Raw genomic sequence first — 13,003 nt, 5'->3', positions numbered from 1 at the left:
GGTTGTTCTAACATTATAGTATTATACTACAGGTGTAGCAGTATACGCATGATTTTTTTCAAATTTTTAATACCATTAGCTTAGAAGTTATGTCAATTACTTCACCGCTAGACAGACTATTCATAAGCACAATTTCAGACAAGCCTTCTTCTTTCGAAGACTATAGCCACATTTCCGGTTGTTCCAACATTATAGTATTATACTACAGGTGTAACAGTACACGCATGATTTTTTTCAAATTTTTAGTACCATCAGCTTAGAAGTTATGTCAGTTACTTCGCCGCTAGACAGACTGTTCATAAGCACAGTTTCAGGCAAGCCTTCTTCTTTCGGAGACTATAGCCACACTTCCGGTTGTTCTAACATTATAGTATTACACTACAGGTGTAACAGTGTACGCATGATTTCTTTCAAATTTTTAGTACCAGTAGCTTAGAAGTTATGCCAGTTACTTCACCAGTATACAGATTGCTCATAAGCGAAGCATTGGGCAATCCTTCTTCTTTCGAAGACTATAGCGACATTTCCGGTTGTGTCTAACACTGTAGTATTATAGTACAGGTGTTGCAGTACACGCATGATTTTTTTCAAATTTTTAGTACCATCAGTTTAGAAGTTATGTCAGTTACGTCATCGCTAGACAGACTGCTCGTAAGCACAGTTTCAGGCATGTCTTGTTCTCTCGAAAACTATAGCGACATTTCCGGTATTGCTGATATAACAACGCTGTAGTACAAGTATAACAGTACATGATTTTTTCCAAATTTTTAGTACCATTCGTTCAGATGTTATGCCAGTAACTTAGGCGAAACAGTCAACTTCAGGGACGAGACGGGTTTGATAACGATGATACGTTTGTGTCTCGGCCAAAAGCAGTTTGGATATTGATTCGGGATGTTTGATATGTATTAAATTGCTTCTGGCAATGGTCATCATCGTATTCGGAATATGACTTCATGTACCCCCTTAGATGCGACGGTTGTAGGTGTTAATTTGTAATTGTTTAGGACGTGTTCTGGCATGCTTGAGTGCATCTAGTTGCGGCTGGAAATGGTCATCAAACAATGTTAGGGTCTAAATTGGGTCTGTCTTCGAACGAAACAGTTGGGATGTTAATTTGGAATTGTTTGGCTTGGGTGCTAGTAGGTTCGGCGTGATTCTGATTGCACCTGCGAGTGGTCGTCATTGAATTTAGAACCAAGTGTAATTCGTTTTAGAGAGGAACACCTGAGACATCAACACAAACGTACTCTACTACATCTGATAACATTTAACGGTACACGTACCGAGCACTAAAAGTTAATATGTCATTTTGATTGCACTGTACCCTCGCATAAAGAAAATACGAAATCAGAACGCGTTTACACTTCTAACATATTTCCTTTACATCCGAATATACGGACCAGAGAGAATCGTTCATAAATCATTCACAGAAATGCTACCAATGTTAATATACATCATTCCGCGTTCCGTAATACCGCGTTCCACGCATTTAATTGCGCCCACAAGTGGTCCATTCCGAGTCGAAAAATGGTAACAACGTGCAGGAACGTCTCGGCGAGCGCGTCCCCGGGAGTAATTAGAATCGGGCAACAGGCGTGGTCAACAATAGGCGAGAAACGTCGCGGCGTTAATTGTCGTCATTAAATCGCGTTCCGAAAACCATTTACCACGGTGTCATGGCTGTCCCGGTTGGCAAAAAGAGAAGATCTCCGCGAGCATTAAGTCAAATACGTTTCGCCGAGTGGAATCTCATTTAAATATCCCCGCCGCCGCCGCCACCGCCGCCTCGGCGGCGAATGCCACACGAAAGGAGGAAGGAAACTATCTCGGGCGGAAGCGCGGATCGGAATCTCTCCAGCTGACTGCTTTTCCCATGACTATATCGGGGAAACCGGACACGGGACGTGGGGGATGGGGAATAGGGGTAAGCCTCTTACGCTCAGACCACCTGGAGGAGAACCACTGCCGGATAAAATGCGATTTCAAATAAAAAATAGATATTTCTCGAGACCGTTTCCTCAACAGCTCTCACGTTGACCAATTTAAATTAATTATTGGCATTTAACTCCTTGCGTTTATTTTACGGTTTCAGTGATCAGAACTTTTTTATAATTCGTAATTCCCTTAAAAAAGGAGTATGGCTCAATATTCAACACGAGTGTGACTCGATATTGTAGGGCAAGGGGTTAGTATAAATACGTTCGGTTATCTTGGACATCTTCTTTTCGTTGCAATTAGTGTTCCTTCTCGAGAATTTCTCGAGGAATTTAAATCTAGGAAAATTCTTATGAATCTCATTTATTTTATAACATATAAATGCTTAAATTCTCTTAAATTCTTATTTAAAACTTTAGAAAAACTGAATACTGAATTGAGTAATGAGTTTCCTGTTGTTATTAAAGAAGAAATATCTAAAAGAAGAGACAAGATTGTTGTATCCCTTATGAAATATCTGCATAATCCAGAATTTCTGCAAAAAGATTCAGAAGATACATTTTTTTATTTAACATCTAAGGCAGATATGTATAAAATGGCAAAACAAATGTTAAGCAGACTTTTTGGAAAATATGAGAATGATTCTTATGAAAAAAGTGAATAACTTTCAGATTCTCAGAATGAGGAACTATGACTGGAAAAACAGTTAGAATTTCAAGAATTTAGTGTCAAGAGTTTAACGGCAGAAGAAAATAAATTCCGGACTCTGACAAAGGAATTCTAAATTTTTGAGTCCACTGAAAAAAGGACACCCAATCTTCAGCAACTTTTGGATGTTCTGTATACGATAAAGCCAACATCCACACAAAATGAAAAAAATTTCTCTACGGCTACAGATTTTGTTACAAAACAAAGAAGTAGATTGTCTGATTCTACATTAGACGCATTATGCTTCTTAAGAAGTCATTTTAAAACAAAAGCGTAATGTTTCACTTTATAAAAGTTTGGTAAAAGTTTCCCAATATTTTTTTATTTGATTAAAAGTTCTCGGGAATTGTCAAGAATTCTCGAGAAATATAGTCTTATTTCTCATTTCTCGAGAAATTAAAAATGTTGAGAAATCAGGAACACTAGTTGCAATCGATCACTTATAAAATCGTTGACTATCAGTAGCTTCTAACTCTCGAATGACAAATCATTCTTGCAACTAAGTATTCATCAATTTTTTTAAAGATATCAGGAATAAAGACATCGAATGAATATTTCGAGAGATAACCAAATTTATTTCTGCACCAACAGCGGGCGTTTCCGGTTGGACAAACGAGAGTTCCACCGTCGAGTCGCACGTGTGAGTCGTGCATAGTCTGCAGTGCGGCAGTTGCATCGCTGCAAGACGCTCCGGTGCATCGGTAATGCGAGCAGGTAAGATCGTATGCAATGAAAAGAGCTGGAGATTGCGACGAACGTGCTGATCCGACGTCGTTGCCTCGAATGCACTTCGTTTCGACCGGTGAAAACGTTCGAATTCGACGACCTCGAATCAATGAAATCCTGAACGTTTATAAACATTCTCCACCGCATCTGAACGTTTAATTTTTCTTTTTTTTTTTTTCTGCCGAGATTCATTGCGAAAAGTATGTCCGAACTGGATATGCAGTTTTCATCTCGACTGCGCCGCCGTTATTTCCACCGTTCGCCGAAAGCGTTTACGATAATATGAAAAGTTTCAATCTGGCCGTCATTGAAACTTTTAAATCACCTCGGCCCCGCATAAAACGACACGTCGAATCCGCCTGTGCGTTTCGCCGAATAAATTCCCGGCGATCGACCCGCTACGCCGAAAGATCCTTTCTTCGACGAACCCCGATAATGCGTTATTTCGGCTTTCCTGCCGTCTCCGAAATATGCATTATTATTTTCGCTATAGCACGCTCGTTTTCCTTTTCACCTTTCCCGAAGCTGCGCGACTGCCGCGCGACCAAATATTGGACTCCGGCCAATTTCATTTCGAACGAATAATGCGCTATTCCGATTTCCAAACAGTAATAAAATAGAGATTTATGAACTCTGGCCCCGTTTCGAACCGGGCAAACTGTAAATCACCGAGAGATTTTTTTAAATTCCCATGCGCGAGGATGTTATAGGCTGGACGCATAAAACGCATTATGCTTCCGGGGTTTTCGCGAAATCACGTTCTGCGGCTCCGAAATGATCGAGTAATATCCCCTTTGGGCAAATCCTCCTCCGCTAATCCGTCCTCTTTTCGACAACGAATCGAACAACGCCTAACAGAAATACACGATAAAAATCTCGATCAATTTTCCGATTTTGATTTTGAAATACGAATGAAATTTTCCGAAACGCATGTGTCTAACGCCAGTTTTCTGGTATTCAAAACTGCGAATGAAAACAAAATGTTTTAAAAAGTGATTCGACCACAACAGTATCTTGCAACTGACGCGAACAATTTTCATTTTGCATTCAAAATGAAAATTCTAATCGTTGGTGTACGTATGAATTGTGTGCATACTCGATTTATGTCGACAACACTGTTATATGTCAATGTTTACACTCCTCGCCGGGGCCCTCGCGACAGTGGGGATAATTCCGCGACGTTTATCACCCAGGCCTTGGCGACATATATAGAGAAATCTCTGTACTTACTCGCAACAAGTCTAAAACATATTAAAAGTGCCCGACATTGGGTGCCACTGTTATTGTTTCTTCAATTTATTGATAGAACTTAATGTCAAGAAAAGGCCCAACAGACATACATAATTTTATATATTTTAAAAAATTACCTTATGCATCGGGCACTTGAGAAACCCCTTCCAAGTTTGTATAAACGGAAAATTTCTATGAATTTGCTAAATGCCTGGACGCAGGCGACCGTTGTGAATGTCTTATCAGGGCCGTAAGGATTAAGCCGAAGATTCGGCGGCCGTGCATTTTCATCATTCGAACTGTGAAAATATGCAAAGTGTCCCATCATGCGAGGACGGTCTGGATGTCTAGATTTTCGTGCGGTCTCCTCGTTTCACTTGGCTCGCAATCAGAAAAACGTCGCGACGCGACGGGCCGATCGATGGCATTCTTTTGTGGGAGGCGTGCCTCTCCTTTCTTCCGTTTTCTTTCATTCACTCGATCCTCTTTTCACTCAAGCGTACCACCGCCGTCCTCGTCGTCCCTCGAATACGGGAGAATCAGAACGCAAAAATGGGAGTGAGAAAGAGGGGAGGAGTGAGAGAGAGAGGGAGGGAGAGAGAGAGAGGGAGAGAGGAGAAAAAAGAAAAGAAACCGACGAGACGGCGAGACAGCGGTTGGAAATCAAGAGCTCGACAATCGGTGCTGGGAGACCTTGCCACCAAATATATTTCTGATAGCCCCTTTCCTGATCCTCGTGAACGTTTTGTCTAGATCCCGAGCTGATCGAACCTCGTTCGTACTGGTTTACCCGACCAAATCGGGCTCTCAGACATCCCACTGGATAAACGAATGCTCAGAATGCGAAAATTCAGATGCAAAACATTGAGATTTCATATACCTCCTTGAACCTCTTCTACAACACTCGTGGATATTAAATTCAGACTAGACATCATTTTGAGGTGATCACTGTTCGAAGAAGACTCGGTCGATTTTGATTAAATCTGGTCCACTGTGACTGCATAACAACGAATCAAAAATAGCTACGAGCGAACTATTCCATATGCAATTTGAATGTTTGCCAAAAATGTGTCAAACAATTTCAAATATATCATAGGAGTAGCAAAGGGTTCTACACTATTCTCAACCTGAAACATTGAAGCTGTCTTCGGTAATTTTTTCTGGAGAGAATAATAGATTAATGCAAAATCGGTAGCAAGCCTTGTGTACTATATATCTTAAACTGCCTAGATTTTTGATATTATCTTTCCGACAAAATGGCGGCACGACGGTTGTTTCACTGCTCGGGGGAAGGTAATCCAATATTTACCCGTTTCAACCACCCAAGAAATAAAAAGAAATTACCAAAAATTTAATTATCAAAATTCATACGAAAACTAGATATTTTCTGAACTATATGTTCAAAATTCCATGCCTATCGGTAGTTTCAAAATCGCGTACACACCTATTTAGTCACACCGGAAGTGTTCACACGCTTCGCTTCTTTGCAGCTTCAGCAATATTACGAGTTCGATTGGAAAACTTTGCGGATAGATTTCCGGCGCAATGAGCTGCAGGATAGAATAAAAAAAAATCACAATTTCTCTATCGGTTCGGTCGTAAGAATGAAAAACTGGGGGAGAATGGAACCGCCAGCAGTGCAATTTCCATCGGCAGGCACCTTGCCGAAAGCACTTGATTGGCAGCGGAAGCGCTTTTGGCCGACTATGCAAAAAATTCGGTGTCTCGAACAGGGCCGGTGCGCTGATTGAAAAATTTGCTTACCACCGTGGTACCATTGATGCGCCCGCACCGGCGCAGCGCGGCGGCGAACAGGGAACCGATTAAACATATTTCCAGCGTATCGATTTCAATCGGCAGTGTAAAATAATCCCGCGAGATTTTCCCCGACCAGTGGACTACTCGACCATGTTATTCGGATCGCGTGCATGATATTATAAAACTCAGTGACCACCGTGAGTAGTCGAGCGTGAGACCGTCGAACGCAAACATCGGACCATTCCATTGGAAATGCGGCATTAACAATAAATCCGCTCTGCTCTAAAAATGACTATTCCACGTCACTCTCTAAAAGTAACAAGAACGCATTTATTCGGATTTTTAGCGATTTTTGTTATAATGTATTTAGTACAAATTAATTCCTAGCCCTCTTGTTCGAATTTGTTCATTGGTTACCAACAATCAGAGCACATGATGGAATAATCGCTTTTTGTACATTTTCTGGTAACTAATTAATAATTAATAACTAACGAATCTTTAGTATGGTGGATAACAGATTTGGATTTGAAATAAAGTTACAACTGATTAATTGTTGGGAGCTAGGAATTAATTTGTGCACCTACTATGTTCACAGAAATCAATTCACCGAATAAATTCTTTATGAAGGCGTTCTGCAATCTCGGTAATTATAAATTGCAAAATTTTGAACAGTAATTCTAATGGCGAGGGAGAGGCTTAGCTCAACAGTTTCAAAAGAATCGATTGCTTTGTCATCATTGATAAGTAAAAAAGTACGAATGCATCAGCAACTAACTCGAGACATTTCTTGGATGACAAACTTTCATAAACACGCCTCAGATGCAGTCGATTACCGAACTATTAGAGCCGTTCGCATGAATCGACAAGTTCATATTAAAACAGTTTTATATAAAAGTTTAACCACGCTAAATTCTTTTCATATTTATGCAAGTATTTTCCGGAGTATTAAAATGCAAATGCACGTTTAACAGCGCAATAGGCAACATCGGCCGCTGCATGGTTAATAATTTGATCGCACTCTTTGATGTCTGGCAAGTCCAACTTTCCCCAGAAAGGAATACAAAATTTATCTTTACGCTACTTCCACGTTCGATTTAATGCTTAAACCATGACAGCAAAAGTCAGAGTTTCATTAACACTAGAACTACCGCATGAGTCAAAATGACTTGCTCCTAATCATTTCTTTTAGAAATATTGAATCTATAAATATGTTTCCATGAGAAAATTTTTCAATAAACTTCTCTATCGAAGTAATGCAATTTCGTTGCTATTATAAAGCAATTATATGCCAGTTGCATTTAGTGCATAGTTGTTCCAGTGTTAACCCTTAGGGCTCGAATGGCGACTGTAAGGCACCACTAAAAATTGCAGTATCATTATTCATAATATTTTTTACATTATCAAGTTTATATGTCTTTTTCGTATGTACAACATGAAAACAAATATATAGAATTATTTTGTTAAATCAAAATAAAAATATATTAAATTTTTGAGTTAAAATAGCTTCGAGTGCAAAGGGTTAAAACCGAAGAGAAACGAATAACGCTCGTGCTTAACAGATTTTCGTTTCAGGTGTTCTCGAGCAGTTTCGCAAATTTTCAATCTCGCGACCGTTTGCCTCGTCGAAGAGATTAGAAAGTTCGAAACTGTTTGGAAAGAGAACACAGGTTGTTTTCCGAGCGGGATTGAATCCGTCCACGAGGATCCGTTAAATTATGTTTAAGAGCAGAAGAATCAGCTTGCGAGAGCGAGTGCAAACAGAAGGTGGAATCAGCAGCCGGCGCGGCGTTTTGTCCGGAGCAATTCCCGTCATCTCGTTTCGCCTCGTTTTCCATTTTCCCCTAATCTCCGTGTCAAATTGAACGTCGGTCCGTCCAATTTCGCAAATCCACCGTGCGACGGAACGAGCTTTTTTTCTCGCCGGGTCGCCGGTGTCCGAATCGCGAAACTAAATGTTGACATCCGTGGGACTCGGAATGCCAGTGGTCGATTCGGTTCCGACGAGCCGTTTCATTCGTCAGGTTGAACGACACGCGATCAACACGAAAGGAATCCTAATCCCAGCGCGGCCGAAAGCGATCTCTTATTCATAAAATTCCGCCGCACGACTCGCGTGCGAGGAGGCACTTCAGCCACCTTGGCTACACTGTGCAAACCGGGAGAACCGTGTATCCGCTATTTACCGTGCAAGTTTATCGCTGATAAATGTTTCTGCGTTAACCTCTTGTTCGCACGGCATTAACACTCGCCTCCAAGTGCGCGGAAAATGTTAAATCGCTCGGTGCTATCGAACCCCGTTGTTTCGAAATTGCGTTGTTATCGAAGCTGCAATTGAATCGACAGTTTACCGAAAAGATCCAAGTTTCGCCCTCCAGCTGTTCCATTATATCCTAACTCATCCTAATTGTTTCTTTTCAATGGAACCTTTATCAAAGCTGTTAAATCATCGATAATTTCCTAACGAGATCAAAATTTCAATCTGTTGCCGTTATATTCGATCCTAATTATTCACTCTCAATAGAACTTCGTTCAATAGAGGCACATTAAACAGCGAAGCTGTGCACATACATGCAAATTTAACTGAAATAATATTTCATTCGATGCCTTGTATAAATAGATTCGGTGCTGAAAGGATCAAAATTTTAATCTCTATTTGTTCTATGCAATTTTATTTTCAATGTATCTTTAAAAAATTAGGCATACATGTATATGTTCAGCTTATTGCTTACTATACCCTCAATGTTCTTCTTTTATTGAAGCGTACCCAGACCTCTAAGTGATTGCTCTACGTAGCTGTATCCACAATCATTTTTATAGACTAAAAAAACAAAAGTGTTTTATAATAAAAATAGCATAATCACGTTGCGATTATTAATTTGGTTGACATTATTTTTCTCGTGTTAGAAGGCCACGGCACTGTACGTAACACTACATACTTTTTAATATTCTGTACGCGAACGTTGAGTGAAATATTAATCAAGCTAAAATTTTGTACGTGCGCCCATTGTTGTTCCTTATTACAGTATCGAAAAACCTCTGAAAGAGGGTTGTGCGTGGAAAGGGGTCAGAAATCATGATTTAATCAATCTTCGAGCGAGTGTCGCCAAAAATAATATTGCTGCTTTACTTGTGTACACTTCGTTAGCATATTGATGAAATATTCAATAGCGAAAAGATGCGTACACCGTCTCGAAATTTGCAATTCAAGAATACCTCGTTTCGCTTCGAGTCTCGAGGGTTTTCGCGTTTCCCGCGATCTCGTTCGAAGCGGTTTTATTAGAACTTTTTTAGCGGTTCGCCCACGATAAATCGAAACGCAAGGCAACGTAAACCGTAAATAAGTGAAAGCGACAAGCCAGATTATCTACCGACTGAATTTGCCATAAACTCGTATACGTTAGCGAGCTTTACCCGCGGCAGCTTATTCAAAATACGTACGAAGCTGCTAAAGACCGGTTTCCTCCAAACTTTCCACATTAGCAGTATGTTTGCAAAGTTTCGAGCGAATTGGTCCACGGGTGAATACATTTTTCATTCGCTTTCGGTGTCTGTTAATTTGTATTTACGAATTACAACTGCCCCCGCTGGTTAGTCGCCGTTAATGCTTTCTCTAATTACAGTGAAACCAACAATGACTAATTGTTAAAGCCCACGGTAAGCGTATTACTGTCTTTGTAGAAGCTAATAGTTATACAATGCTTTAAAGACCTTATTATGCAGCGGGAATCACTAATAAAGTGATCTTTGTTGCAAGCCGAGAACTGACGAGTAAATCTCGTTTGAGTTCATGACGTTGCGTTTCCGTCTACTGGCTAGCAACACAAAATGACGCAACAGTTACGTCAACGGGCTTGAATGTATTAAATATAAGCAGTGGAACAATAGAGGCTGTTCTACCACGTATGAGAAATATTTTATGGAATGATTCTATAAGTTAATTTTACAAGAGAACATATTCAAGTTGATTTTGATGAAACTTCTGCGAAAGATACTTCGCAAAAATATATTTAACATATATATTCTTTTTCAACCATCGACCACATTAAAGGGATGAAAACAACACTCAAAATTAAATAGAAATTCACTGTGATAGGAAGAGATACTGTGGTCACTGACCGCAATAGAAAGGAATATTACGATCACTAACCTTAGCCAGGAAGGATATTGTCAGCTACCGTAATGGGAAATTTGCGGTCACTGATCTGAATTCATAATCACTGACCACAATGGTAAATGACTTTGTGATCAGTGACCACAATAGAAAAAGATTTTATGAGCGGTATCTTCAATATAGAGGAGTGCTGTTATCATTGACCATAATGGAAAATAAATTTGTGATCAGTGACCTCGGTGAAACAGGATTTTGGGATCAGTGATCACAATAGTAAAGACTGTTGTAGTTAATGGTTGCAATAAACAGGAGCATAGTAGGATAATGTAAATGTGATCAGTGACCGTAATGGGGTTACAAGGAATAGGAAAGGACATTTTGTGATCACTAATAGCAATGAAAAATGTAATTCTGATCAATGTCTGAAATATAAAAGAAATATTGCGGTCACTGACTCTAACGAGGTTGGGCATGGCACAGTCGATGACCTAGTCAATATTGTCTATATCTAGGCGTCTTCATTAGGTCAGTGACTGCCGTATTCCACCAACAGGTTTCTGACCACAGTGTTCTACCAACAGGTTTCTGACCACAGTGTTCTACCAAATGGTCACTGACCACAGTATTCTACCAACAAGAAACTTCCCAGTGGAACAACTTTCAAGGTCTCACAAAACTTAAACCTCTACTCTAAGAAAATGGTAGTTTCCTTAAAACTTTTAGCCTCCTCGATTAGCAGAACACATTAACGTAGAACAAACTTAACATTCCCTAACAATATACCAGAAGATTTTCTACACACGACCACATGGAAAATCATCTTCACCCGAGCTTCGGTTACCTTTTTAGAATGAAATCGACCACGGACATCGTACACATAATTGTTCAAAGAAAACCAACCCCAAACATCATCCAAACAATTCTCCCAAGAAATTCAATCTCGGAGATCATACAAAAAATTGTCAAAAGAGAGCAAGAATGGCTCACCATGAGGAGGTTTCGGCACGTAGAGGTTCAAATACAGGCAGTCTTCGCTCTGGTTGGCCAACATCGGGGCTAGCCTCTCGAGGTAGGCACGTCTGTTCCTCGGCAGAGTAGCGTTTGGCTCCGGTGGTTTCTGGGGGCAGGCTGGCGGCATGGTGTCCGCCAGTTTGGTGCCTCGCCATGGTGTCGGCGTGACCGGCGGCATGTACCGTAGGGAGCCGATGGGCGGCGTCGCGTATGGGACACCGTAATAAGTCTCAACGGACGTCGTCGACCTGGCTTCGACGCCGCGCAGTATGCCGTACCTGGTCCGGACCGTTCTGGTGCTATACTTCTGACTTCCGGCGAGCGCCTCGGCCTTCCCGGGGCAGTAAAGTCCGCACAAAATCGCGAGGAACACGAGGACCTTGGCCAGACACTTTTTCGAGCTGTCCCGTTGCCTGGGTTCCCCTCCGACGCACCTACGACGACGTTGCTGTCCTCTTTCGCGAAACCCGAACGACGCTTTCTCGTTCTCGAGGACGAGGTCACCCGGCTTCGAACAAGCCCTTCGAGCACACCCCCGCAAAAAGCACCGACGCTGGTCAGCATCGTGCACGACAGGTCCGCTGGAGCTACGGTCCAGGTCAGACAGGCTTCCGCAGGTGAGATCAAGAGGCGAGAGGTCTTTCCTCTTCCTCTTCCTCGCAGGCGAGGAGGAGGACGTCCGCATCGCGTCACGCCGCCGCGGACTTGCCCCTCCGGGCCCCGCATCTGTGGGGCCCTCCTGCTAAGGGACGACCCTTTTCCCTCTCTCCTCTCTCTTCCCGTCTCTCTGGCTCTTCACGATCCCGATCCTCCAGCAGCGATTCACCCCGTCGAGTCTCTCCTCTCGCTTGGAGAACCTGGAAACCTTGCTCGATCCTCGAACGCTCTATCTTGTCCTCTCTTCTCGCAGCTTTCGCGCCCCAACGCTCGGATGTCCTCGACCGATCACTGTTCTCCTTTCCACGTTGCTCCGCTTCGCCCACCTGCTTCGGAACCCACGGCAAGCCACCTTGATGCAAGTTGCTACGATTCGCCGTGAATTCGGAAAAATTCCCCGGTAACACGCTGATGATCCGCAGGACTCTCAGTTCCATCCTCGGGCGCCTGCGTTCCTGAAGTCCTCGGACCCTGCAGCCTCACCACTCGGTCTACCCGCGACGATACACGAGCGCCGATCCACTCGAGCCGCTGAGTTTGAGGGAAGCATCAGCGAGATCTCCCCGAACGAACACTGGTTTTGAAGATTCAGGTTTGCGTTAGAGTGGTGGCTAGGCGGATGAACCTCGTTGGCGTGGCAGTTCAAGGGGGTTGGTTCTACGGTTTGTTCGGAGTATACAGATATCGATCAATTCCTTGACGTTGATGTGCGCTCGTCTTCGATTCTGGACCGTCTCCTTCGGGCGATTCCTTCACTCCGCTATTCTGAAAACAGAAGGAAAATTGTTGGTTAGTGTTCGAGCGTCAGGAAACTGAGGAAGTTCTGACAGTTTTAACCCTTTGCACTTGATGATAGTTTAACCA

The 13,003-nt window shown here is 42.1% G+C and overlaps 1 protein-coding gene across 1 annotated transcript in view; it reads right to left on the bottom strand.

Annotated features, from left to right (window-relative positions):
• The window catches only part of LOC143362475 (neuroligin-1), a 45,950-nt gene extending 33,642 nt beyond the window's left edge, over positions 1 to 12,308 (bottom strand). Inside the window, exon 1 of the mRNA XM_076802684.1 lies at positions 11,459 to 12,308. Within this exon, the coding sequence (XP_076658799.1) occupies positions 11,459 to 12,167 (709 nt within the window). The 5' untranslated portion in view covers positions 12,168 to 12,308. The remainder of the gene's footprint in view (positions 1 to 11,458) is intronic.
• Between the last annotated feature and the right edge of the window lie 695 nt (positions 12,309 to 13,003).

The sequence above is a fragment of the Halictus rubicundus genome, chromosome 17 (assembly GCF_050948215.1).
Source record: "Halictus rubicundus isolate RS-2024b chromosome 17, iyHalRubi1_principal, whole genome shotgun sequence".
NCBI classification, from domain to species: Eukaryota; Metazoa; Arthropoda; class Insecta; order Hymenoptera; family Halictidae; genus Halictus; species Halictus rubicundus.
The sequence above is the reverse complement of the archived record's forward strand: the minus strand, read 5'-3'. Positions and strand labels throughout refer to the sequence as shown.